General features: G+C 39.7%; 1 protein-coding gene across 4 annotated transcripts in view; it reads left to right on the plus strand.

The window, feature by feature from the left end:
• FZD3 (frizzled class receptor 3) overlaps positions 1-27,671 on the plus strand; it is a 59,738-nt gene that overhangs the window by 19,909 nt on the left and 12,158 nt on the right. For 3 of the 4 annotated variants that reach the window (XM_064508250.1, XM_064508251.1, XM_064508252.1), the window contains 2 exons: positions 10,611-10,807; positions 11,689-12,706. In XM_064508250.1, coding sequence (XP_064364320.1) covers positions 10,611-10,807; positions 11,689-12,706 — 1,215 coding nt within the window. The remainder of the gene's footprint in view (positions 1-10,610; positions 10,808-11,688; positions 12,707-27,671) is intronic. The other variant, XM_064508253.1, reaches the window with a different exon arrangement.

The following is a 27,671-nucleotide window of genomic DNA, read 5'->3' on the forward strand; positions in this document are numbered from 1 at the left end:
AATGCTTACATCTCCAAGTAATTTAGTGCAGTTTATCTGACCTGCTCTTCTATAGCTCGATCCAACTTATTCCATTCTGTGTAAATTCTCCATAGGTGCAAACATCCCTGCACTTTAATCCGTGTCGAACCTGATACGCGGAGTGCATTTACAGAGCTTTTGGGTGCCCTTTCCTGTCTGAGATAACCTTGTGCAGATGTACTTCTTCCACTCATGGATATTGGCTGCTATTTGCTTCTATTTATTCCATTTCTTTTACTGGGAAAGAATTTGGGCCTACCATGCTGTGTAGGGGTCTCTCAGAGCAGTCACATATTCTTTTTCCATTCCCTTGTTTCCTCCTGTTCCTGTCCCCTCGCTCCTCCCACTCTCCTGCTAATCCGGCTATTGTGTCATGTCGTGTCCCGCTTGTCTGGAGCGTTTCAAAGCCATGCACTATACACCATGGGTGCGTTTTTTCCCAAGCCTGTGTTAGCAATACGAAAGAGGACTAAACGCAAACTTCTCCCATTCTCAATACAGAGAAATACAGCGACCTTTGAGGGCAAAATACTATTTAATCTATTTTGAGAGGTGCAAGCACGCTTTTAGGGTGCCACAGAAATAAATAGGCAGAGGCACTGTGGGAATTCTTGTCAAATATTTTTCTTGTAAAAATTTTCCGGTGAGAAGGAAAATCAACTTCAGGAGCTTGGTTTTATTCTTAATTTGGCAGGTTTTTTGAGGCTTTCAGAACTGGTCATTCAGATATTTGTCTAGTGGATATCTGCCTTCTGTCCAGCGGAAAAAATGTTGTACAATTGCAATTTTTTCTTTTAATTCCTGTTCCGTCTCCTCTCCTGTGGAGTTTATTTGTGACCTCATTAACTTAGCCCTAAATGGGAGGAATGGTATCCCCTAATCAATCTTAAATTTTAATTTACAGCTGCTGTGTTCTGACATGTTTTTGAAAAGTGGTTAATTATTGAAATTAAAGCCACCAACTAATTATCTTGAAGCTTCTGTTTTAACCAGAAACCAATTTTCATTTAATATGCTGGAATAAATTGAGATTTTTCCTTCAATCTTAACACTTCTGTGCGCCTGTCTGCTGGAGCAGAGAGGCCTACTTAGTGGCCCTCTTATAATTCAGTAATTAGATAAAAGAAACCTATACGGGGATGGACAATCTCTTTTAAAAAGTCAAAAAAAAAAAAAAAGAAAAAAAAGAAAAAAAACCCCAACAGATGGAGTCAGTGTTTGGTCAGAACATATATACTCACTGTAGAATTATAATAATGAAAGAAAAATCCCTTTTCAAAGACTGAAAACTTTCAAAAATGCCATCCCATTTTCACATTGCTCGTGTTCAACTGTACAGTGCCTAGCACACAGGAAGAATTTCATACGTAGTACCAAAATATAAAAAGTTGATCCCCAGATTCAGCTATCCAGATCACTTTTTATTTTGGTAATGGATTTATTCTACTTGCTCATGGAAGCAGCCAATAATATAGGAAAATGCTGCATAGAGCCTCTCATAGACACTGGAAGATGCACTGGCTTTTGTTTTTTGTTTGTTTCTTTATTTGCTTTCAAACTTGCAGGTATATTTACTAGTTTTCCTGAATAAACTTTAAATTATATCAGTGTCTGCCCGCTTCTTCCCTGATAATGCATGAGAAAAACACTAAGTACTAGTGCTTTACTTCTCTTGGGTTAAAAAATTGCTAAACTAATCACAGAAACAAATATAATTCCCTAAGAATCCTTACAGTCAAAATAAATGAAAACTGGAATTGGCTCATGAGAGAGAGGATAAAAGATAACAGTACTTTCCGAATAGCTTAATATACTGGAACGATAGTGTAACCTTCCTGGAAGCTATGTGCCAGGGAAAGAAAAGAAATAATTGTTGAGCCAGTAGAGCGGTATGTTTTAAATATTGCCCTGTGAAATATCCTTAGTTTTGAGACTTGAAGATGCAAATCTTCCCTCCTATCCAGCTGTGGATACACGTGTGTGCGTGTGTGTGTATATGTATTTTTGCTGGCATGTAAATAAAACAGATGGCTTGTAACACTAGATTCAGTCACAGCTGTTAAAATATTAGCATTCATTTTACAGATAGATTTTGTTTGATATCCAGAATTAATTTTATGGTATGAATTCAACAGATGATGCTCTTACTTCAGTTTGCATCATATTATTTACGTGGATGGTTGTACTGGATCTGTATGATGCTTTGCTTCTTTACAAGCCACATGAACAAAAACCTTGACTTTTCCGCTGTTAGAGAGGCAATATTTTATTACCTGAGCATTCCTTTTGATTTTCAGTTCGGACAATAAATATTAGGTAGGGTCAAGAAAAGTTCCAATATTTAGCCAGACACATCTGTAAATATATTTGGCACAATTAGTTTTGTTTTTTTATGTAAGAATGCAATTATGGATTAACAAACAGTCTCATAGTGGTTATTCAAAGGTTGTTACTTGAAATCTTTAGGTTAGATTCATTGTGGGCTTTCATGAGAGCAAAATCACGTAATTAACCTTTAACTTCTGTGTACAAATAGATGTTGATCATAACGCAGCCAGGTAAGACATGAGAGTTTTGGAATAGTAATTCATGCTTTCAGAACTCTATCTGATGTTCACAGCTCAAACAGTAAAATCATTCATGATGATGACTGAATCTGCCATTGAATTCCTATATATTAAAACAGGTGTTTTGGCTACTTAGAGAATATAGTTCGAGAATTTTCACAGCAGGCTGACTGCCAAGAGAGTAGCAAAGAGCTTCCTGAATTCTCTTTGTGTTTCTCTCTTACAGCCTCTGACTGCAAAACGTTATGCTCCTGGGTTTTAACAGCCTCAATGCATGTTTTTTTGGCATGGCAAGATGCCTTGACGATCTTCTGTCTGCTGTGTTGTAGGGCTAATACTGTACAACTGAGAGTTTGCCTTAAATATGTCCTTGCAGTGTTTCATGGGTCCAGCTGGACCCAGGACAGTTGAACTCTGTTATATTTTAGACGGTTGTAAACACACGGGATGTCCTAAGCAGCACAGTTTAGGGTTTAATGATAACTAGCTGTGAGGTCAGCTCAGCTGCGTCCTCTCCTCTCCCTCCAGTGACATGTCCCTTTTGCTCTTCCCGCACTGGAGTTTGCCCAAATCTATGGTAAGCTTGTTAATGTAGCAAAACAGCAAAACACTAACCTTAGAAAAAAGGAATAGATCAGTCTAGACATATTATAAAGTTATATCTGGAGCTTACAGGAGGAATATTTAGATGCTAATACTGTAGAGTCTCAGCATTCAGGATCTCATCCTGACAGTTTACGCTACTAATGTTCTGAAGACGGCACTTGTGGCTGTGAGGTGAGTTTAATGGTCAGCTTAAACAAATGTTAGACCAAGGCCAGCGCAAAGGAGGCTGGTGGCAGGAGAGAGGGCAGGGGTTGATTAACTTAGGTCCATTGTGAAACTGCACCCTGAAGTTCCTTGAATGACAACTATAGCGTGTCCTCAGGTCACAGCCATATAGGAGAATGATGAAGACAACTGTGCAGTGCACGTTTGCTTTTGAGGGAGTCAGCATGCTGTAGATTCCCTCGATTAGTCTGTCAAGCCTTTGGCTTGAATGTCAGAATAAAGAACATGGAAGTCCTCTTGCATCCTCATCCTGGTGGAAAATACGTTAAGCTTGTAGACTGCATTGACTTGTAATGTTGAGCTCTGTTAGCTGTTCTGCTATGTTAGCCATGTGAGAAACCACTGTTAGCGAAGTCATATGTGAAACAGTAAAAGCCATCAAGCCTGTGGTGAGATTTAAGACACTTCTGTTGAGTGGAAGAAGCATTCAGTGTTGCTCATGTTGTATCTTAAAAATCCAAATTGGCTAATTCCATTCTGCAGGGTGTGTTGTTTATTATGTGGCAGACACTCTGTCATTCTGTGTGTTGATGGCAGTAAAAATGAAAAGGTGAAGCAGATCTGACTGGTGATTTTGAAGCTTGGCAATTTTCTTATTCATATCTTTCCTTCTGTTTTCCTATTTTTAGAAAATCCCTTTTTTATAAGCTCTGAAGAACTTGATTTGGTTACTGACACAATTCTGTACTCCCGAGTTAATGCCAAGTCTTCTAACAAATCTTCATACCAAATGTTTTTCTTCCTTCACTCAGCAAGATAAATTTTTGAGGACCGTGCCAACAGTGAATTGTTTATACTCTTCACTCCTGTTATTCCTCAAGGAGACAGACCTCCCTTGAGTTGGCAGAAATAGTCTGAGAGTCCCTGACGTGCAGATCAGTCTGCTGGGGTAGAGCTGAAGGTAGGAAAAGGTTGTTATCACTAAAACCCCACTTCTCACACTGGGTACCTTTCCCCTTCCCACAATGACAACAGCATTGGAGCATTTTTCTGCAGGCATCGAAGCCCTGGGTACACTCAGTTCATACTTGGAAGGTTGTTTTTGCAACCACAGGATATAGAAATGTGTTATTTAAATCAAAGTTTTGATTCTATCAAGACTTACAGCTCTTGCCCAACAGTCTCTTGCTTGTCTAGGCAAGTGTGCTTTTTTCAGTCCTAAACTTAATACTGTGCAAAATGCTGGCCAATGGGCTGTATATTTATTTCTCTGTGATACTTTGAAATTCCCCCAAGCCCATTGCAGCATGTGTATGGGGAGGAAAGAGGAGGTCCAAGCAAGCTCAGCAGTCTTATAAAAACTAACACTTCTTGCAAATGGAAATTGTTACCGGGACTATCCATCTGTGTTCGTTAGTTCCTAAAACATAAAGATTGCATTTAGCAAAAGTGCAAGTTGACAGATGGATGCCATCTTTTCAGTGTCTTCTGTAAGAACTTATAATTTTAAAATTAAGCAGGGCACCTCTTTTAAGAACAAGAGGAAAGAACAGATGGCTTGGGGTTTTAGTCATACAGACAGAGACTAATGTCATTTGCTGTCTTTTAACTACTTTCATCTTTATCCTACTTTTTTCCCACAGTTGAGAAATTAACCTCAGCTGTCTGTTTGCAGCTGAAGACCAGAATGCTTAGGATGGTTTGTGTGATTGCTGCCCTTTCACAAGTAAGCCAGGTAAAACAGTTGGACTTAGGTTTTAAAGTGAATAACAGGATGATCATCTGGTTCAACTTATAACATGAGAAAAATGTAATTTAAATATCACACTAATTACTTGGCATTTTTATTGTTGGAATGACTCAATATCTATTTAAATACGGACATACATTTTTAGTTCCAAGTTAAAACAATCTTAAATTTTTTACTTCGCAGTCTCTGAAGTAGTACAGTGTCAATGCAATCCTCATTGCAAGCACAATTTTTCCAGCTAACATCAAATTATGAGACATGAAATATCAGAAGGCCACAGGTTGGATCATAAGGGTTCACAGAGAAAATGTGAGAATAGCCTTTTTGCATGCTGAAAAGGAAAGCCTGACAAGTGGCCACAACTGTGACCCCATTTTGCTTTTCATGCCTGTGTCACTGTGCAAAGCCTGAGAAAGCAGTATACTGAAGTCTGTCCAGCAGAGAAAGTTAATGGTGAGGTAAGGTTTGAATTTACATTACGCTAAGTGTTCTGCACTAAATTTGTCTTGGCACTGTGCATTAAAAGCAGGCTTTGGCAGATTAACTAATTGCGCTTTGAAAACAGAATAAAGTGTCTGTGCAATAAAGCTGCACTTCTGTGGCCACTTTCAGCTGAGCAAGTGTGGAGGATTTCCAGAAGGAATGGTTTACTCTTACGCACCCAGCTGTGTGTGTTTCTGGCCCTTTCCGCATCCATCACTGACATGGCAATGTGGTACAGTCTGGCTCAGGGCTGCACTGAATGAAAATGAGTAGTCTTCTGTCATGTCCTGCTGTATTTGTTGAACTTAGTGCCCCAGCTCACTGCTCTTTGCAAACCACTAGCTCTGCTGGGCCTGTGGGAGCACTCCCTGATCTTTAGGAAAAATGACTCGGACTAACTCAGGACTCTCACGTACAGTCTCATTTGAAGTTAGTCTCAGCAGTTTGAGTACTACAGCAGTTGTCCAGCTCACGGTATTAACTTCAGTCACCATTAATTTTAGGTTAAGTTTGTGTACCAGCATGACTGTGGGATACAGGCTCCAGCAAAGAGATGGGCAGCTGGGGCAACACCTTCTCCACAAAGCCCAGTGAGATTCGGAGGAGTGTGCAGGTCAGAGCCATCAGTTAAGTAACTTCCACTGTCTCGAGAAGCCTTGTCTTTCAAGCAAGACTCTGCCTGAAAGAGGCTCTAGAGAGCATTCACGTGAACTGTTTTGCTGTCAGAGCTGTGAGAGCAGCTCACTCAAAGGAGAAGAGCTATAGTTATGAAAGCAGGAGGCAATAACACGTTCGGTCTAGCTAGCGGTTGTCTGAAGAGTTAAGCCTGTCTGCAGCTTCTGAGGCTCTCATGGGGAGGTGGCCCGGAAAGCGTTACTGCCTGTGCACTTTGATACACAATTCAAGAATCTTCCTAATGAATAACAAGCTCCATTCAAACGTAGGGCAACACAGGAGAAAGAGCAGATCACGCGGCTGCCCTGAGACAGGATACGCCCTGAGGCAGTCGCTTCCACCAGAGAATTGTAACAGTAATTGGTAGTCATAGCATCGCTCTTCTCCCATGGGCCTGAGGGAAGAAGACTTCCCTCCTTTTTGCGAGTTTATGAGAATGCTTCCTGTTTAGTTTTCTTTTAAGAAAAATAAATATTTAAATGACCAGAACAGTGAAAGCTTGCCACATCATTTTTGCTTAAATTTTGCTATAATGTCACTTCTCGAATAACAGCCAGCTAGTGACCACTGCTGTGTAACATAAAAGGCAGAATTTGGTTTCTTATCTCTCAGGAGTATATGAAGTTTGAAACGGTAACCAAGTTCTGCAGAGTTGTTGCAGTTATTGCTCATTTTGTAAGCAAAAGTGAGAATTTGTTTAAAAAAAGAAAAGTATTTGGGGAAAAGAAACCCTACACATCATTCTGTCTCTCCTTTCTCCTTCATCCCCTCCTGAAAAAACAGCAGCAAAACAAATGCCAGCCAGACATTTGTGCTCTCTATTAGAACATGGACGTTAAAACATTTCCCAGGGTTTGTCTTTTCAGAAGACAGGAATCGTAGGGAGAGAAGGAGCTAGGGCCACACTGCGGGAGTCAGGCAACTTCTTAAAGCAACTCTGCTACCAGCAAAGAAAACATTGGGGAAGAGGGAAAGAAGAGATTGATATGACTGTGGCAAGCTGGACTGCTCTGCAAAAAGCAGTGATGTGTGATTGTGGCATGTTATTTAATGCGCGCTGCCTACGTGGCAAAGCAAAGGAGGGACGGTGATAGAGGTGCAGGGGCAAACATGCACCGACGTAGCCCGGAAAAAGGCACGTTCATAATGCTGTTGTGATCACTGCAGCTTTGAAGGAATTGGTACGGTCAGGAAGACTTTTCCCAGAGGCAGAGGAACCACTGGGTGCACAAGTTTGGGTATTTTGTTCAGTTATGTGATCGGGCATATCTCAAATGCTTACGTGCCTTCGGGGGCAACACAGAAGGTTGCATAACTTGTACGTTGGTGTTTATCTCTTCTTAGGCATATATTTCCTCCCGTTTTTCGATTTCCTGGCTTGAATTATTGAAATCAATTTGACTATCAAATCTTCTCTTGCCTTTTTACTTTTTTCTCCTTATGTTGAGTTGTTCGATAGGCATTTTTCAGAAGCATGTGCCATTTAAACAGAAAGCCTTTTGTTACACACCAAAGTGGAATAGGGCTAAATGTCACAGCTTGTGCTGCTTCCTTGGGCATGACTGTAAACAAGTCTGTTAATCTCCATGGCTTTATTGATTTTTAATAGTACACAACATACTTGATGGAAGTGATTTTCAATCTTAGTAGCTGCAAAGAAGGAGTAAGATAATTTTAGAGAGGATATTTACAGACTGAGTACTTACAGGCACAAATGAATGCTGCTAGCTGTTCCTGGTTGAAAGCAAGTAAGTTTCTCTTTTTCTGTTTCATAAGAGCAGCAATTGTAGGGTTTTTTTGTCTTTTTCTGTTGTCTAACATTGCCACTACATGATTTTAAAATGAACTGATTTTATATAACTCAAAACAGAGTTTTTGTCTCTCTGCAGTTGCTGTTTTGAGAGACAGAGTGGTGTGAGAGGGGCCAAGAGTTGCAGAGAAACAGAAGAGCCAGCACTAGCGAAACAGCCCTATTAAATTACACCTATTTAAGTGTATTTCTCTAATGTTGTTTGGGTTGAGTATGTCTGTACTGTCTTTTGAGGGGTATGCTGATGCCATACGCAAAATCAGACTTGTTTTCTAAGTGTAGCTCAGGTGTGCCCTGCAGGGCACCGAGAGTCTGTGTCAGTGAAGATTCAGAAACCTGATATCTAGTGTTACTTAGATGTTTCTGCGTCTCTAGGCAAGTCTTCAGCAGCCGTGCGAGAAGGGAGTGGGTCTCTGCAGAGATCCTGTCTCATATCTGCCTGGCCCTTCAGAGGACAGATCTTGTGCCAGTTCTTCCAGGCCCATGTGCAAGTCTTGAAAACCAATGGCACTAAGGGGGCATTAGAAGCCCTATTTCAGCAACCAACTCGCATGCGCAGTAACTTAGCCCTCAGGCTGTTGTAGACAGCCAGCCAGGGCCTGTGCTGTTCTTACTGGGTACTCTTAGACCCTGTAGCCGTTGACCAAGAGTCTTGAAGAGCACCATCTGCATCCCTGTTTTTGGACGCTTCCTGGCTTAGTTCCAGCATTCCCTCAGACACCATTGCCCAGCTCCTTTGGAGCTGGTCAAAAGGCAGTGGAGCAACAGGCCATTTCAACAGTCACCTGCCCATCAGCAGGGTAGGAGGAACTGTTGTTTTCTTTGTGTTCCCTTGAAGCTGCTTCACTGCTTCTCCTTTGCCCTGCAGCAGCCCTGTCCTGGAGCTGTGCTTGCACAGCTTTCTTACGTGCACACCTTGAGGTAATCTGGGATCCTACTAGATGATACAGCTTCATGGACCTGAACCAAAACCAAGATGTTACAGTTAATTTTAATGAAGGTGAAGTAGCAAGAAAAAAAAAAATCCTAAAATGAGTTTTTGGGGTTTTGTTTTTTGCTAATGGAAGGCATGTCAGAGAAGAGTGGTAAAGCCAGAACTTGGAATTTCGGTATGGATACATGCAAGACTGCAGTGGCAGGAGACAAAGTTTTAAGGGAGAGGTTGGCCAGTAGTTCTTTGTCGTAAAGATGTACCTTCATTTTCTTATTTTCAAGGTTCTTTGAAAAGAAGGAAAGTTAAATACTTTCCAAAACAAAAGTAGAGTTTTCCCTTTACTTTTTTCTTTCCAACAAATAAAGACTCTTACCTTATGCTTTGCTGATCATATCAGGTGTCATAGCTATCTTGAAACAATTTCTTGGATGCTTGTTTTCAAACCATAGTCTTATTTATGTTGTAGGGGCTATCTATTTAAAAATAAAAATATTTATACTTCTGAAGTAAACATTTTACCAAGTAGAAAAGGTGTTCCTTGAGTAACAGTGAGCTTGTAAATATAAATGCTTTTCAACCGTTACTTCCTTCTTCATTGTCAGTAACTGTGAAGGCTTACATTGCCCTTCGTGTAAGTTATTGCAAAATTGCACAGCTCTGTTGTCATGTGACGGCATTTTCAGGAATGTGTAGCAAACATCAAACATCAGTTATTTTGCCCATACCTTTTTCAAGCTTTGATTTCACAGTGTTTTATCTAGGCTGGTCAAGAATTGATGTACTTAATGTGGCTTCACTGTAATTACAACTAGGAAGATTTACGTCTGTTTGACAATTTATATAATATCAGTGACAGCATGTGTGTTGGGACTCTTTTCTATCTACAAATATACTCTGCTGATAAACCTGAGATTTTAACTGATGGATCTCTGCAGTTGGACAAGATGATGTGGAAAGAGTGAAATGGAAAATGTCCTGTGTTTGCACTTTGTAGAAACAATTAAAATCAAGAATCCAGCTCTGCTAAAGAAATTCAAGAAATAGAGGTGATTTAGAGTTTTGATGTAGTGAACTGAAAATAATATTTAAAAAATCACAGTATGAAATATTTCTGTGCTCTGAAGGCATCTTACATTATCTAACATTTCTCAGATTGTAATCTCTTCAGTAGAATGCAAGTCTGCATATTATTCCACTGAATAAGCAGTTAGTAATTCATGGTGTGTCTGTCATTTAAACAAGCAATAACAGGAAGCAAGTCTATATGACTTTTATTGGAGAGTGTGAATGTAAGCCGGAATCCTCAAAGGTGTTTAGCTGTCTAATTCCCATTGATATTAATGCAAATCAAGTACATAAATTTCCCTTGTGAATCTGTGTCATTGTCCCCAGGCTCTTGATTGCCTGTCTTCCTAAAATGCATAAGCGCTGTATTATGATGATCACAACTTCTTCCAGCAGGCAAAGTTCAAAAAAGAAGGTTGAGCTTATGATTGTAAAAGTCCTAGTGGAAAGTCATAGGACAAATTATGGCTTCCTGCTGAAGCAGTCCAGAAAGTTGCTGTTAGTAGCTATTGAATTCTCCCCTTTCTTTTCTAGCCGTTTCATCCCATGGTGAATTTGGAATGCTCCAGAGATTTTCGACCATTTCTGTGTGCCCTCTATGCTCCTGTGTGCATGGAGTATGGCCGTGTCACCCTCCCATGTCGCAGACTTTGTCAGAGGGCATACAGCGAGTGCTCCAAACTCATGGAGATGTTTGGGGTCTCTTGGCCTGAGGATATGGAGTGCACCAGGTGAGCAAATTGTTTTTTCCGAATCCCAGTATAAAATTTTAATACATTCTAAGCAATTACTGTAAACTGAGCATGCATATTCTGAAGTGAATGAATATACCAGTCTATTTTTCGGCATCTTTATCCTTTACACTGGCCTGTTTTTGTCTGGTATATCAAAGTATAATATGTGATATTGCTCTAAATTTCTCTAAGAGGCATACAAAATTATTTTTTGCCAGAGATTAGTAATCCCTTTTTCTATAGGGGTGCTGGCTGTTTTTGGTGTGAGTGTGAACCACAGTATGCCAGAATAGGAACTGTGACAGAGGAGCAGACATGCTCTGAATCCCTCCAGGCTCTCCTGCACAGCTTCGGAGCGTGGCTTTAGCAGCCGGGACTTAGGGCTTTGCTCAGTTAGACACCTCTTTATCATAATTTCAATTTGTTATTGCTAGCAGCAGTGCTGGATTGGATTTTTCGTCTGATGAGCCCACTAGCCTGTCTGACAACAGCTAGTATGAGCGCTTAGGGAAAGCATTTTACATCTGCTGTAAAACGATGCTTCCCCAGGCACATAGTCTCTAAAATTTAGAGACTTCCTGAGATGGAGTTTGTATCCTCATCTTTGTGTTTAAAGCCCTCGATGGACCCTTTTTCCATTAATTTCTCTTTTTATTTTTAAATCTATTTTGTAGTTTTGACATCCACTGCATTCTGTGACAATGAGTCATAGAGTTTGTTGATAGGTAGTGTAGTATTTCATGGATTACCCGTTATTTGCATTGTCTTTGATTTCTCTCCAGTTAAAATGTCTAAAGTCGTAGGTAAAAATGGGATTTCTAGTCTTTGGAAAGTATTTGTATGTTTTCTTGTAAATAATTTTTTTTCTTACTTTTTAGATTCCCAGATTGTGATGAGCCATATCCTCGTCTTGTTGACCTCAATTTAGCTGGGGAACCCACAGAAGAGACCCCAATGGCAGTACAGAGGGATTATGGTTTTTGGTGTCCTCGGGAGCTGAAAATAGACCCTGATCTCGGTTACTCTTTCCTGAGGGTACGGGACTGTTCCCCTCCTTGCCCAAATATGTACTTTCGTCGTGAAGAGCTCTCCTTTGCTCGCTATTTCATCGGAGTGATCTCCATCGTCTGCCTTTCTGCTACCTTGTTTACTTTTTTAACTTTTCTGATTGATGTCACAAGATTTCGCTATCCAGAAAGACCCATAATATTTTATGCTGTCTGTTACATGATGGTGTCATTAATTTTCTTCATTGGCTTTCTGCTTGAAGACCGAGTAGCATGTAATGCGTCTAGTCCTGCCCAGTACAAGGCCTCCACAGTGACACAGGGCTCTCACAACAAAGCTTGTACCATGCTTTTCATGGTACTCTATTTCTTTACCATGGCTGGCAGTGTTTGGTGGGTCATTCTTACCATCACGTGGTTCTTGGCAGCTGTGCCAAAATGGGGCAGTGAAGCAATTGAGAAGAAAGCATTGCTCTTCCATGCCAGCGCCTGGGGCATTCCAGGAACTCTAACCATCATCCTCTTAGCAATGAATAAAATCGAAGGTGACAATATTAGCGGCGTATGTTTTGTTGGCCTCTATGATGTGGATGCATTGAGATACTTTGTTCTTGCTCCCCTCTGCCTGTATGTTGTGGTTGGAGTTTCCCTTCTGCTAGCTGGCATTATCTCCCTCAATCGGGTTCGCATTGAAATCCCATTAGAAAAAGAGAACCAGGACAAACTAGTGAAGTTCATGATCCGGATTGGCGTGTTCAGTGTTCTGTACCTCGTACCGCTCTTGGTTGTAATTGGCTGCTATTTCTATGAGCAGGCTTACCGAGGTGTGTGGGAGACCACGTGGATTCAAGAACGCTGCAGAGAATATCACATCCCGTGTCCCTATCAGGTGAGGAAACCAATGCGACATGTTCACGAATACAGAAAATGGGTAAGGAGGGGATATGCTAAGACTTAATTGTCATCCCTGACTGAAAGTGCTGTACTCATGCTATTTCGATAACTCATTTGGCCTTCTAGAAGAGTAAGTATTATTGGAAAAGTGTAGGTTTGCGTTAGCTGTTTTGTTCTTTTTTATTATAGATAATAGCTGTGGAGTTTCTGGGCTTTGAGGTACCTACACATGATGTGAAGGCACTATTTTGAACCAATTTCAAGAGCAGGACCTGACGAGTATATTTTTGGTTGTTAGATATGTGTTAGAAGTTCTGCTCTAAAGGAATTTTGGCGTAACTGTTTTGTTGCTTTGATTAGCCTGCAGGTTCTGTGTTCATTTGAAAAGCAGTCTATGCATGTGTCAGAAACAGCTGTATAAAACCTTACTTGATGTGTCTTCTGCAAAAAATCAGAGCTTACAAATTAGTTTGTTATCTTAAGAGAAAATTGCACTCACTTGCTCAGTGTGTTTAACTGAGTTACCACAGAAACAGAAAGTACTAAGAACATTACATAGCAAACTGTCCACTGTTTACTTCAGTGTTACGCTGGTGCAGTTACAAACTTATGAAGAAAATACTCTAAATATTAATTATTTGAGGCTTACTTTCTTTTTAGAGCCAAAGTAGCAAATCATTTTTGGAATTATATTTCTTAGGTATTTTCTGCAAATGCTTTGTAAGTGACCTTATTTTAAGAAGGTTGTGCACCAAACATTTATTGTTTAGCTGCACAAAGTGGTATAAAAATGGCAATACTTTGGCTCTAAAGCAGTTAAAAAATACCAACTGGATCATCAAAGCTCACATTTTAATGCAATAAAAATATCACTTAAAGGTTTGGAGTAGTTTATATAGCTTGATAACAATCCTTTTATTACCTTTTAACCCTTTTTATTGTTTTCTCTGTTACATTTTATTAGGGTGAGACTCTTCCCTCCCATCCAATGTGTGAGCACTTTTATAGCAGGAAATATCTGTGAATGGGTGTATTCAGTTTCATTTGCTTGATTTACTCTTCATTGCTGTGGCTGTTAATATGTTAAATTGATTGATGCTTAAAAAGAGAGAGGGACAAGCAGTTTTCTCTTAGTCAATTTTGAATACCCACCATATGCCAATCTAAAAATGTATGTAATCATGTGCAAGATTAAAGGGATATTGCTTTGTCAGAATGAAGAACAAAAAACTATTTTAAACGTTAAAACTTGCAGTGTCTAAGGACCAAATCCTGGATAGTGGAACAATGTAGTAAAGTGCTACTCAAATCTCTAGAAAACCATTAACATAATGGCTCAGCAGGAATCAAAAGAACAATAATGGTTTCATTCACATCAAATTGGGTTGAAGGACCCGTAGACCCTAGGGAATATTAGAAGGGTTTTTATTCTAACCCTTACAATTTTTTCTTCAGCTAAACATGCTTCCCCAGTTAAACTATCCAGACTTATAATTGAAACAGATTTCCAAAGAAAAAATCATTTTATCCTTAGATAGTGCTAGCAAAATAAATTATTAACTTATGGGGATAATTTAAAGCTTTCTAGAGAGTATCATTCAATTTCTAAGTTACACCATCTTTTTTAAGCCTTTGTGTTATTTAATTTTATTTCAGATGTTTGAATATCAGTTTCTGCAATTTGACTATCAGCTTCATCATATTAGAAAAATCTATTCCAAGTGGTTGATTCCACAGTGGGCTTAGGTTTTTTGTAGATACTAATGCAACCCTGTAAGTTTGCTATTTGTTATGTGCATAAGTACTGTTTTATACTACCACCAGCAAGTCTGAGATTATAAACCATTACATCAGCTTTGCCATCATAGCATGATGCCACAGTAAGTCATTCTGGAAGATAGCTAATGTTCAAGTCTGCAGCCCATATGGGCATACCTCCTGCATGACTGCTTCGAGCAGGAGGTACTGCAGGGGTGTTCAGATGCTGCAGGTGTTCCTGGCTGCTGCTAAACTGAAGAGGGCCCAGGGTCGCATCCGGTTCCTGTTTTCTGTAGCGTCGGTTGCTCTAGGGGTCACCTTTAATCTGTAGCCTGGACAGCAACAGCAGGTAAAACAGGCAGCGGTTGCCCCTCTTGTTGCATGGTTGGGAAAGCTCAGATGAGCGCTGGGAAGGCCAGAAGCTGAGTGGAGGGAGTGTTATTTCCCTGAGTTCTCGTTAGTAAGGAGAGGAAAAAGCAACGTCTACATTGAGAGGTGAGGCTTGTATAGAGCATATACAGTGTGTCTAATGCGATTAAGAAATGTACTTGCGCTTCCCCCGCTGCAGGGGAAATGCATTGTTGTGGATCTCAGTTTAAACAGGTTTGGCACAGTGAGGAATTCAGGGAGGTGAGTATTTTCTATCAGTGTGGACAAATCCCTTAATTCAGTTTAAAAAAAAAAATCAAGCTTTCTAAATTAGGTCATCCTTCTTTGAATGTGAATGAAAGCAAATTAACTAAGGTGTTGCCAGAAATAATTATTTTTGTGGCTTCTGCTGCTAAGACTATTCACAGTAATTGCAGTGATGTAATCTGTTTCCAGACAGTGTTACTCCTCTGTGAAATAGCTGTTCACAGTGGCCTAAAAACGTTTTAACCCACCCCTCTTCATTTTCTCGTTTTTTCCTTTTCCAAGGGAGAAAAGAGTGCTTCTGTAATGTGGACACTTCCAGCACTGTAATATCCAAATGAAGAGCTGGATTTTATGTTGCTATCCCATTTTTCACTTGTCCCCCTCAAAAAAGGAACTAACACTTGGCCCAAGCAAAAATGGATTAATATTTTTTGTGCAAGAAAAGTTCATGTAGTGGAAAATAAAATTAAACTTCACTATCTGTAGAACCTAGATAATCCATCATAAACATGTCACATTTTAGCTGGAACTGTGTCTGACCTGGAGAGCATATCTCACATGTACAATCTTTTTCATGGGAGTGTATCACAATTTCATATCAAGATAAAATGCAGAAATGAGACAGAGAAAAAGAACAGGAAAGCATGACAATCCAGGCATGAAATAATCATTTAGTCTCTCTCTGGCTAAGGTTGAAAATGCATCCTTTTCTGCTTCTCCTTCTACTTCAGGTTCAGGTCTTCCTAAGTCTCATCTTAACTTTCTGCTTCTTTCATTTATTTTTTGTTACTTATTATGGTAATACTGGTGGTTCCGCCATTAGAGTGATTCAGAGGCAGACCCTTGTAGCAGACTGCTGGACTTCCATAACGTTGGGCTCAAGATGGGGCACTTGGGAATAAGATTCCTAATGTTCCTAATGCAATTCAGGTTCAGGCTTCAGCCTCTATTATCACTGAGAAAGTGTCCAGTGTGACAGTATTCAGCATCATCTCTTTAATGATTTTGACCATACAAAGCAAGCTCTAGGTTCTGATCTGTTGGGATTTTTTTTCTAGAGTACAGTTGGTTTGGCTTTTTAGTCTATAATTCAGAACCTATAATTTGCTTTTTAAATTTGTCTCTCTCCTCTGTCACTCTGCATTTTCTGCCTTATCTGTTGATGGAGTATGTCATGCTAAGGCAACTTATTTAGATGAAGTGGTAGACTGCGATATGATTTTGCCCAGTCAATTCCAGTTGCCGTGAAAGTGTGAACTTCCTTTTTATCAGGCATCTTACCTCTGATATATCTGATGTAAGGTAAAAAGCAAGTTTACATACTTGAAACGTCGTTTTTTTTTTTTAGAGCTACTATTATATATTCTTGTCCTCCTAGTACCCAGTGTTTTGTTCCTTGTAAGGATGATGTCAGAGTATTATTGCTCTTGGAAATGACAAAGGCAATCAGACTGGGATACAGTGGTCCTGAGTTAAGATAAAATTCTGTTAAATCCCAGCTTAAATAGACTCTCCACAGTTTTCACAAATGCTCCAGGGCTAGATTAGGCATTGTGCTAAAGGGAGGGGCAGCTAATTTAGCTGAAAAGACCTTAGCGTCAACTTGCTAAGAGTGAAGGTGGTGCTTCAAGCTTATTTTACGGAAACTATTTGAACTCAGAAGAATGGCCTGAGATTTGGATGGCACGTTTGATTTACTGCTGATGGGGAAGATGTGATAGTAGGATAAGTTTAGAACAAATTACAAACTCCGGTTTTGTACCGGAAACTCATTTTCTCTTGCTTTTCATTAGGAACTCAGTTTTGTGCTATGTACTGAATATCCATCCAGTCTTGCCCAAGGTCATTGTGATATATTCCAGGTAGGTAGTTTCCTATGCCCATGAAGTGTGAGAACTGAATAACTAGTACAAGCCGTAGTGTGAAGAAGTATGGGTGCAGCGTTTCACATCCCCCCAAAACGGCCCAGGCATGTCTTCTATGCCTGGAGTATGCCTTTGTGAACCAGGCGTAAAAATAGTGACAAGATTACATTTATAGACACAGGAGGCTTGAAATGCACAGATCCAGCTGTTGAGTCTATTTACAACAAACTTGACTATTCAGAGTGGCACGAGGCCAGGGCACGGTGTCTACTTTACTATATTGCCCCTTTCTTCAGCTTTTGGGCTTGTTCTCAGGTAAACCGGTGGACTTTCAGAGTTAAAATAATGGATGTAACTAATGTGAAAATCAAGAGCAGTTACTGTGAGCAACATTCATTTATCTGACTTCAGATGTCTCCATCCAAGCCAGTCATCCTGGCCTCCCTTTCTAGCTCATGGAAAAAAACAGGCATTTTTATAGTGATTCATTGGACATTTGATCAGATGACTCATACCCAGTTTGAAGCAGGCACGTTTTCTTTCAGGGGTATATTTATGATAGGATTTTTGCTGCAAATTTTTGTGGAATTTTTTGGGGGTGGTATGTAGGGAGGAGGTTTTTTGTTTGGTTGGTTTTCTTGCAGTCTCTCTGTTTCAAAATCAGGATGTGATCATTCTGCCTCAATGCGCTTTAAATGCACTTTATAGATCTTGACTGCCCTTGACTCCAGTAACAGTCATTTAAGAGAGAAAACTTTGTAATGTGTTTTTTGTTACTTTTCAAAGAAAGTACATAAATAAGCGTGGAAGACTGCAGTAGCCAGAAGGACATGGACCTGTATTTGAGGATCCGATAGACAGATGATTTTGCCTTGTTAAACATAATATAAACACTCCTTAACTAATGATGGGGAAGACTTTTCTGCAAGAATGGTGAGCATAGCAGAACTGGTTTTGCGAGTGTCCTTTTGACCAACTGAGTTCTTGAACCCCTTGTTAGGTCTGTAACAAAAGCTCTTTTCCATTTTGCTTGTGATCTTAGTTTTAAAAAATTAAAACTGCCTGGATATGTTTTAAATAGTTAACTATTAAGAATGATGTTGTAAGGTGTAATACTGAATGTCATTTATATTGGCAACAAAAAATAGTCATCCTGACTCTTTTTCTTTTCCTCTCTACCCTACTCTATTTCCCTCTAAGAGCAGGCCCAAGTCTTGCTATGTACTAATGTCAAATGGGTTTTTACTGAAGATGGGAGTTCTCACTCATTCACTCACTTGTGTTCATTGCCGGTGTCAGATAGAAAAGAGGATTAATTGTGGTTACCTAAGATACCAAAACCTTAAATGGAAAGAATGTTTTGTTACTAGTACCTCTTGTCTGCCCATGGCAGTTATATGTATCCAGTATGGGCAGAAAGGAAAACAAAATACTGGCTCAATGATATATTTCTGCTCATCTTAAAATTATACAGCATTTTATTTTAAGTGCATTATTTTAATACATTATTTGATAATTAACTTTGGAGAAAGGGATATTAATATTAGCATTAATGTTGTCAACTGCAGATACTTTGGGGCTAAAGAATTTGTCAGATTTCTTTTTTCACAATTTCACCAAGGTGCTTTTGAATCTAGTTGCAGTTAACGTTTTTAGTGTAAATCTTCAGGATCACTTTAGATTTGTCAAAATTGTCACTGTTGAGATGAAAATCTGTTTCGGACTGTTTGGGATCACTAAGTGTTAGGAGTTGCTTTGACTGTTTCTTTTGCACCCTTTTTTAAAGGTCATAGCATAACACGGGTGGGGTAAAATTTTCAGACGTGTTTAGTTCCCACTTGGCAAGGGTTTGTTCTTCCTTTCCTTTATCTGCTCTGAACAAGCACCACAGGAACGTTACTGAAACCAGAGAACATGCAGAGCCATCTTGCAGAACTGTTTCAACGTAGGGGCACTTGCTTATGAACAGGTGCCAGCTGAAAAGCGACGGTCGTGCTAAAATAATGGTAGGCTGAGAGCCAGGAGTATGGGAGTGTTTAGTCATCTGCTCTGCTGTTACTTCACCCTGCTGAATATTATGTCTCATAGTGCCTGCTGTTAAAGGAAATTGCACAGAAGCAGAAGAGACCCTGAGACAAGCTGGTCTACGCTTCAGCTCAGGTTTTGCAGCTATGTCTCTTCACTTCTCTCCCAACCCCCCCCCCCCCCCCCAAAAAAAAAAGAGAAGAAAATCAAGAAAGCCTTACTTAAAGGTGAATTTTTAAGTGTAGACACAGACCTGTATTTATATTCTGTTTCTGTAGCACAAAATAAATTACTCTTTTTTTCCCCAAAATTGTTGATAGGCTTTTGAAATTGCCTTAGAGATTCACAGTTTTGTGATTGCAAAGTTGATTCTCATACACTTAAGAAATGCTCTTGTATCAGACTGCCTTTTCCCATGGCTGCATTCTGGGTGAAGTGTAACCCCTGTTGACACAGGCTTTCTTTTCATGCCCAAGTGCTTTAGAACAATTGCACATGCAGACCAAAGAGAAGAAAAGATGGGGCTTGCAAACATCTTGCTGAAAACAGCGGCAAGAAGTAACTGTTGAAACGTTGAGCCTGCGTTTTGGGGGGCAGATTAAGTTGGGGTGGAGTTTCCCCATTTTTACTTGATGAAATGTGCTGCATTTTCAAGTTTCTGCACTTTTCTTCGCTAAACGTGGGTGTTGCCGCTATCTTATTAAATCCGAAATGTCTCAGCTGTTTTACCATCTGTGTTACAGTGGCTCTTCAGAAACATGCGGGGGAGTGCACTAAGCTGGATACAGAAAAGAGGCTTTGTTAAGAAATGTCTTAGCACCATTTGTGTGTGTCACAGGCATAAAGAGAATATATATAGAGATGTCTATAAATCTAGATTTCTCCTCCCCTCCTTTTTCATTAGTTATTGTTTCAAATTCCTCTTAGAAGAGGTAATGGATTTGCTTAAATCTGCCCTAAGGAATTGCTTCTTTTTGAATGTAATTATTCTGTCCTCAGAAAACAAAAAAAAGATAAAAACACATTTTCCGTATTGATGTTTACTCAGAAGAGACTGAGCAAATCTGATTTATGAATTAGACTCCTTTCAAAAACAAAAGCAATATTAGCTCAGAAAAAAGAATACCAATCACAGTATTACACTGTGATTCAGTTAATTTCTCCTACTTGTTTCAGATGCTTAAGAAAAAGAATATATTCAAGCTAACTTCTCAGAATTCTCCTTTTTAGCATTAGTAATATCAGTTTTGTTTCATTCTTGCACATCTAGGACTTCAGTAAATCCTACCTAAGATGCAATGTATTCTCTTATCCAACTTTGACATGTATATGATTTCCAGTCAATTAGCATACCTAGTGAAAGCAGTCATTTCATTCACGTGAGTCATACGTGGCAGGTTTTTTAATTGGATTGACTGAGCTAGAGACAAAGGGAAATGATGATTTCTCAACCATTATCTTCAGACAGGTTGATTTGTACATGTAGCAAAGTATGACTCCTCAAGGTCATCTTTTTTTCTTTTTGTTCAGTATTTTATTGAAGGTGACTTGCAAAAGTAGCTCAGAGCTTGCTATTTTTGAGTTCTCAATTTAATTCCCTTCTCTTTTTATCAAGCATGTTTTATATCTAGAACTGCCTTTAATTCTGATTATTAAGGAAGCTCTCTTTTTTCCATTGACCATTTTGGCTGCTGTTAAAAGTGGCAATGAAAGATACAGTATGTTTTGGAGATGCTACACTTTGTGCCCTTTTTCCTATTCTCACTTGGTTTTCCAAAGTATCATTATTTTCAACACATTTTGAAAATGTTAGTCCTGGAAGGATGCTTACATTGAAATATCATTGGTCCCAGGACTAAGCAGCTTTGACAGTGATACTGCTGACAATGGATTTTCTCCTGAAAGCTGCAGCTTTTCAGGAAATTGTAATTCCAATCACCATATCCATAATACCACAGAGCATAATGTGGGCAAGCAGCTCCTGCTGTGAGTGTTTTGAGAGTAAAGCAGTTCAGAGTACAGTCTATAAACGCATATAGAGAAAGAAAGAGAGAAGAAGGAGAAAGCTGTTGTTTACTCTCTTCACTAAAATGATCTGTTTCTAGGCCTGAAATCTTATTAAGTGAAGACTATACTTAAAACAATAGACTTGTTCTGATGATGACGTATACTTAGATATATGACCCCGGTTGCTCTACAAGGTTGGTCCAGATTTCTCCAGCAGGTTCTGTCTTTGCCTTGATCTTGGTAAATGTCCACTTAGCTTAGAAATGGCTGGGCCCTATAGCATGAAAATGTAACAAATGCTTGCGCATTTCAAGTCAGCTTTTGTTTTTCTTTATTTGTATGAGCAAACACATCATCATCCATCTCCTATTAGTTTTTCTTTCTCAACAGAGAATTGTTCTGTTTCCTCATAAAGTAAATGCAGACAAGCAGTACAATATCTTTTCCCTGCATGTACAAAGGCTTGCTTTCCACATGAGCAGTATTACCTTTAATGTTGAATTATGTTAAAATGCTCATTATGCTCAAAAAATGCCCCAAACCACAAGTCCAGGGCCTATTTCTCATTTTCACTGTGGAAAATATGCAAGAAGCCTGAGCTGTATCATCTTCCAGGATACAGAACGTTCACAAACCAGAGTTAAAATCCTTTGACCAGACTGTGTTGCTCCTCGTGCTTGAAGTTTGGGATTTGTCTTTTTAAAAAGACATTATCGTATAGGTTTAAGCATTCAACTTTAATATTAGAAAACACTAACTTTTGTCATTTAATCCTGAAGCTGTTATTTTGAGATTTTAGACTAGGAGAAGTTTTAAGTACAAGTACAGCATTAATAATTAAACTCTTGATGCTGCATATACTTACTTGCACATATAACTTAAAACAGGCGAACAGTCTCAAATCAGCAGGATGACTTCTGCATATTTTGCTGTTGAGTCCCAGACTTTTCAGACTTTTTTTTTTTAATGTGACAATTTGTCTGGTCAAAAAAGGTACTCTGCTGGTGGCATTTCTTCTCAAAATATATTAAATGGAGGTGTCGTATTGAAATCATTTTAAGGCAGTCACAAATGCAAGGTGACCTCACTTAACAAGGGCAGAAACACAAAACCGTAGGACATGGGATAGCCAAGCATGCAGCTCTTAGGTACTGCAAACTGCTGGAGCTCTCAAAGGGTCTGTGCTAATGGTAGCTCACATACATAGGGCAATTAGGCTTCTTAATTTATAAGAGAAAACCTTACTGTTTTATCAACAGAATCACAGAATCTTTGAGGTCAGAAGGGACCTCTGGAGTTTGTCCAGTCCACCCTCCAGAAGAGGTAGATCAAGACATTGTCCAGTTGGGTTTTGAATATCTCCAAGGATGGAGTCTCTGCAACCTCGCTGGGCAACCTGTTCTGCTGGTTGATCAGCCGTGCAGTTTTACAATATTCAGCATTATATTGTAAAACTTTGCAGTTTTTGCATCAACTGACAACACCAAATTATTTCTGAAAAATTCAGTTGAATTGAATTTTTAAATCAAATAAGTTACTTGCTCATTAATATTATCACACTCCCACTGTAATCTGAGAAAGAAGACCTTTAGACTAATACACATAGCATTCCTGTCTGTGGAAAATGAGGGAAATATTTTATAAATATCATGTTTGCTAAAATAGCTGTTTGTGTCTCTTTTTTTTTTCCTCCCTTGAACTTTGCACTTTTGCTTTAAGCTATGCTGTGACTGTTATTTGTCTTTGCAAAACCATACTAATCTATTTCTTATGACTACATCTCCAGCAATTTCAGTGTGACAATTACTCATTCAGAACCATTATTTGAACAAATACAATATCACGCACAACTTGTTTTTTCTGTATGTCATCGTGTGACTGACTACACTGAGTTGGATCAAAAAAGAAAAGACAAAAAATAAATGAAAAGTAATGAACGGGTGCCAGAAATTGGGTTCTGTTAGAGCTTGTCTTTGGAGGAGAAGGCAATAAGCATGTGTTTAGCCTTGCAAAATTAGAGTTAGAAGGGATACAGTTGCTCTCTTAGAAATCCATAAAGGACATAAATGCCATGGAAGGAAAAGAGCTGTTAAGTCAAATGCCAGTGCTGGCAGGATAATACAGTGGCTATGAATAAATGTCAATTGGAAATTAGAGAATTTGAAGTGGTGGGGAGGGGACCCAGATGATTTCAGGATAAGGCTGGATGACTGCATAGGCTTATGGACCATTGCTGCCTGCAGCAGTGGAAGACTTGACTTGACCAACGATGTTTCTTTTGTCCCGCATTCTTAATGGCAAGTGTCTCCATTCAGATAGCGGGAAGGTATTAACTGGGGGGTATTGCAAGCCTGGGTTGGTAGTAAGCTAGCTAAATTTTGTCATGCAAGAACTGAATAAATGCAAGATAGAATATCTACTACCAAAGTACATATTACAGCTTTGAAGATTTTAGTCCAAGTATATTGTCAGCAGCAGGGTTGACTGAAATCAGATTGTCTGACACATTAGATTTTCTTTTCCTGACTTTTAATTCCCAACTAAATGCTAACATCTGAAGTTAAAATTACTAAAATACTGATTTTTCTGAATGGTAGCAGTGATCCTCCAACCTCCCTAGCTGTGGGACAAATCTGCCAAACGCGATCTACTGCAGTGACCCCTCAGTGTCCCTAATTTGACAGGCTTGCCAGTACTTCAGGTTGGCAACTCTTTAATCTTGTCTGAATCTCGGTGAAAGTTAGGTATATCAAGCAAAAGTGTTCTGGGTGCCAGCAAGCGTTTGCTGACAAAACTTTGTTTCAGGTGTTTTATTGACCCATTGTAGCCCATATTACCCAGATGAGGGAACCTCTGTTTTTAGGAAGACAGAATGCTACAGTAATGCCATCCAGTTCCACCACTGAGATAAAAACGATTTCAGTGCATAAATTCTTTTTTGAGAATTGTGATTTAAGTAAGAGAAATTGTAGCAGATCGGGTTTGTTTCATCCTTTCTGTTAGATACCTTTGGATGAGTCATGCCTTGACCTGAAGTCTTGCTTCAACCTTTTAATCCGTGTGTTATTCACAGCTCTGTAAGGGAAAGAGTTTATGGTTCTGGGGACCTTTTCTGTCAGACAGCTACAGCTCATCCAAAAAGGGTGTACATGAGAGGCACTGAAATGAGGAATGTGTCTGGGAATTGTGAGCTGCTTCTTGTATTCCAAAGGCAAGAGGAAAGTTAAACTGCTGGGGAAAAAGTTTGTGTGGTGGGTGGGGAATTGTTTGCTTTTTTTCTCTCTGCAGAGCAGACCCTGCTTCACTATATAAATGTCCACAAGAAAAGGAGAGAAATGGCCAATTCTCTCATGTGTAGGACATTCAGTTAGACTTAACTTTTTTCGCTCTTAGTGCCTGGCTTCAGAGCTAGGAGACTTGTGATACCAGTTCTTCATAATGGTAGAATAGAAGGGAGATGTTTACGCAATCGCAGTAATTACAAGCCATGACCAGCACTTAAAAAATTAATTGCTTTGATTGGATGTTATCTTCCATTTCAAGATAAAACCACAAACTGCAAGATTTCCTCATAGCTTCATGGTATATGAAGCTTGAGTTTGAGATTCAACTTTCTCCTGATAAGCAGGATGTTCTCCAAGAAGTGCTGTTCCCTGAAGCTGCAGAGTCAACGTGTCCAGACATCTGTTGCAACACAGCTGTAAGATCAGCACAGAGGTTGTAGCCTTCTGCATTCCCGTCCCATGAATGCAAGAGCAGGTAGCATCAGCCTTCCTGATGACTGCTGGTTACTGACACTGTGACTGACTACAAGGCCTGAAGGGCAAAAGCGCTGGATGGCAAATTATTAGACTCTGGTCGTGAGTCAGGACCTTTACAGTTGTCCTGTGGGATCCCTGTTCAAGAAGAAGATAGATGGTGAGAACACCGCAGCATTGCCCTATAAGAGGCTACTTTGTGCTACATTATCCTTCTTCAAGCTATTTTTCCAGTAGGTGATTAGACTCCAGTGTGTTCCTCTGGCACAACTCGGACAAAAGACTTCATTTGGCAAAAACCAGTCCTGTTCTTCTATGGACTGAGGGCTTTCTTTCCCATATATTGTAACGCACTGGAAAAACTCAAGTGAAATTCTGCTAAGATATAATGCACTGCATCTTAAATGTTCTGTAGAGACAATTTTCATAAGGCTGTATTTTCTATGCACTTACACAGATCAAATTCTTGAAAAAATGTGCTTTAGATGAGTTAGCCACAGAGGGATGGAAGTGCAGTACCTGGGCTAACACTTAACTTTTGTGGTGAATAGGAGTTTCCTCTAGAATAGCCTGTAGCCTACTAAGGTGGTAATTTTATAAGCTTTTATAATTATGCTTTATTTATTTGTTTGTTTTTAACTTGGCTTATGTTTCTAAGCTCTCTGTTACTGGCCTAAGTCTTGGACAGACTGATTGCTTTGCTTTAATTTCCATTCTGGTTACATAGCAACTCTATAGTTATTCACCAACTCTGAAGTATAGTTAGTAACGCTTTTTTGTAATTGTTCTAATGATTTAATTGTTTTAATGTGAGCAAATGAGTGAAGTTAATGTATGGTGCTTTCATGCCCTCGCGGCTGAGGAGAGCGCGATTGAGAGCAGGAAACGAAGGACGTGAGTATCCACATATGAAAGCAGGGAGCGGTGCTAGAAACTCCACGGTCTGGGAGCTGAATGTTCCTATTTCTTATGCTTGGAATAATCTAGGTGTCTTGTGAACCGTGTGGCCATGGGCGATTCAGAGCCAGAAGACTTTCCTTTTACTTCTTTCAGATGCTGGGAAGTCTCCTGATACTGTTGTGACCGTTTCACATAGACTTCAACTATTCTGCAGCTCCTGAAGCATATAGTGGCTTTGTTATTATCTTAAATGATGGCTAAATCGGGTTGCCTATCATCTTTTCTTTCAGTTGCTTTTGCTTTCTCAATTCTTCAGCTTGTGCTGCTTAGTAGCCAGAATAGTTGCATAAATCCTCACTTGCTTGTTGGATAAAACAGGAAAGTGGCAAGATTTTAATAACCTGGAAAAATGATTTTATTTTACAGAGACAAATACTACCACATTTTTCTGGGAAATGAGCAGTGTGAGTATAATATTAATAAGTTTCAAAGCCATGACAGTGATGCAAATAGTTATGAAAGTGAGACTGTTGGATCCGATTCCCTTTGGTCTTTCCCCCACTTCTCCCATTTTCAACAAAAGGATGGATTAATTTGAATTTCATTGCTTTTTATCCTTAGGGAAATAGCAAATCATCAGTGTTATTGTGGAATTGTGCCCCGAAGGAAGGGGACAGGTGTTGGGTTTGTGCTTTCACTTCACATGTGCAGCGAGCTCATTAATTTGTGCTTTCATACATTTTAGAGGGAAGAGGGCACTGGTCCCTGTCACTAAAAAGCAACTGTGATTGATAGTTCAGGGGCAGAAGGGGAAAATATTCAGAAATTAGTTATATAAGCATCTTGAATTAACAGTATGCCTACAAAGAAGCATTGTTTCTCCCTAGAGGAATGCTGAAATTGATGTTTTTAACCTCCTTTCTGAACACCTGCTCCTGAGCGTTTCGGTAGGGAAACAATGCATTCAAGCTAATGTCTTTTTGTGTTCACTGTGGAAAGAACATTTCTTTTTGATGATCTGTACCACCCCAGCTGCTCTACCAACCCAGCAGATGGGAGGAAAAAATGGACTACAGAAATCTCACTATCTCGTATGCAATCTTTGTATCTATCTGACAGAACTTGTTTGTTGTCCTCACTGGGTGAAATATCGGTACCCATGCTGCTTGCGAGACGTGTCTGGACAGAACAGAGACGAGTGTAGATTCATACAGCCTGAATTACATCTACATCTCTGCCTTTTTTTTTTAATTAGCTAGATGCCTCTAAAGGCCTAGAACCACACAATAAATTCAGTTTAGGGGCTTAGATTCATACAGGCTGGCATTTGCACGGGCTTCTGCGTAAAGCCTGCCAGACTTTTCAATTACATCTTTATACGTGACCAACCTTTGCAGCAACTCTGAGCTCCGTGTGTGATGAACAAGCTGTCACCAAAGAGCAACATAGCTGCTTCTTGACAGCCTTGCAGAATTGCAAAGTTCTCGTGCTGCTAGAGTGTGCAGCCCCCTCTCGTGTGTCCAGGAGAGCGATCGGGTCTGAAGGAAAACGGAGAATCTCAACCAGGTGCATCCTTCCTCTAGGAGAGGTTCTTGTCTTGAGGGACATCGCCACTGGTCCTTCAACACCGGTGATCGCTGGTCTAGTCTCTCTTTCCTCAACACTGTCTGCTTTCACGGAAAGGCAACGTGTGATGTTGCCAAGCAGATGAATGTGATTGTAAAGAGGGCCCTAATCTAGAAGGAAAGGCATAATTACTGCTCCGTAAGGCCTGTAAGAGGCTTGCAGTGTCTAATTCTGCGAGGCAGTGGCTTGTCAATATGTGGAGGTCTTTCGAAAGCCTTTGATGTGTGATAATGAGGAGAGCTCTTAAGTTAACAAGGATGTTAAGAAGTGTCTGGCAACAGTGCCAAATGGGAAACTGAAAAACAGGGCTGATTTAAATTATTAGGCGTTCACAGTTACTGTTTTAGTTGATAATTGAGAGTAGCAGGCCTACGCCGTAGTGTTA

This window comes from Dromaius novaehollandiae, chromosome 3 (genome assembly GCF_036370855.1).
Source record: "Dromaius novaehollandiae isolate bDroNov1 chromosome 3, bDroNov1.hap1, whole genome shotgun sequence".
In the NCBI taxonomy this organism is placed as follows: domain Eukaryota; kingdom Metazoa; phylum Chordata; class Aves; order Casuariiformes; family Dromaiidae; genus Dromaius; species Dromaius novaehollandiae.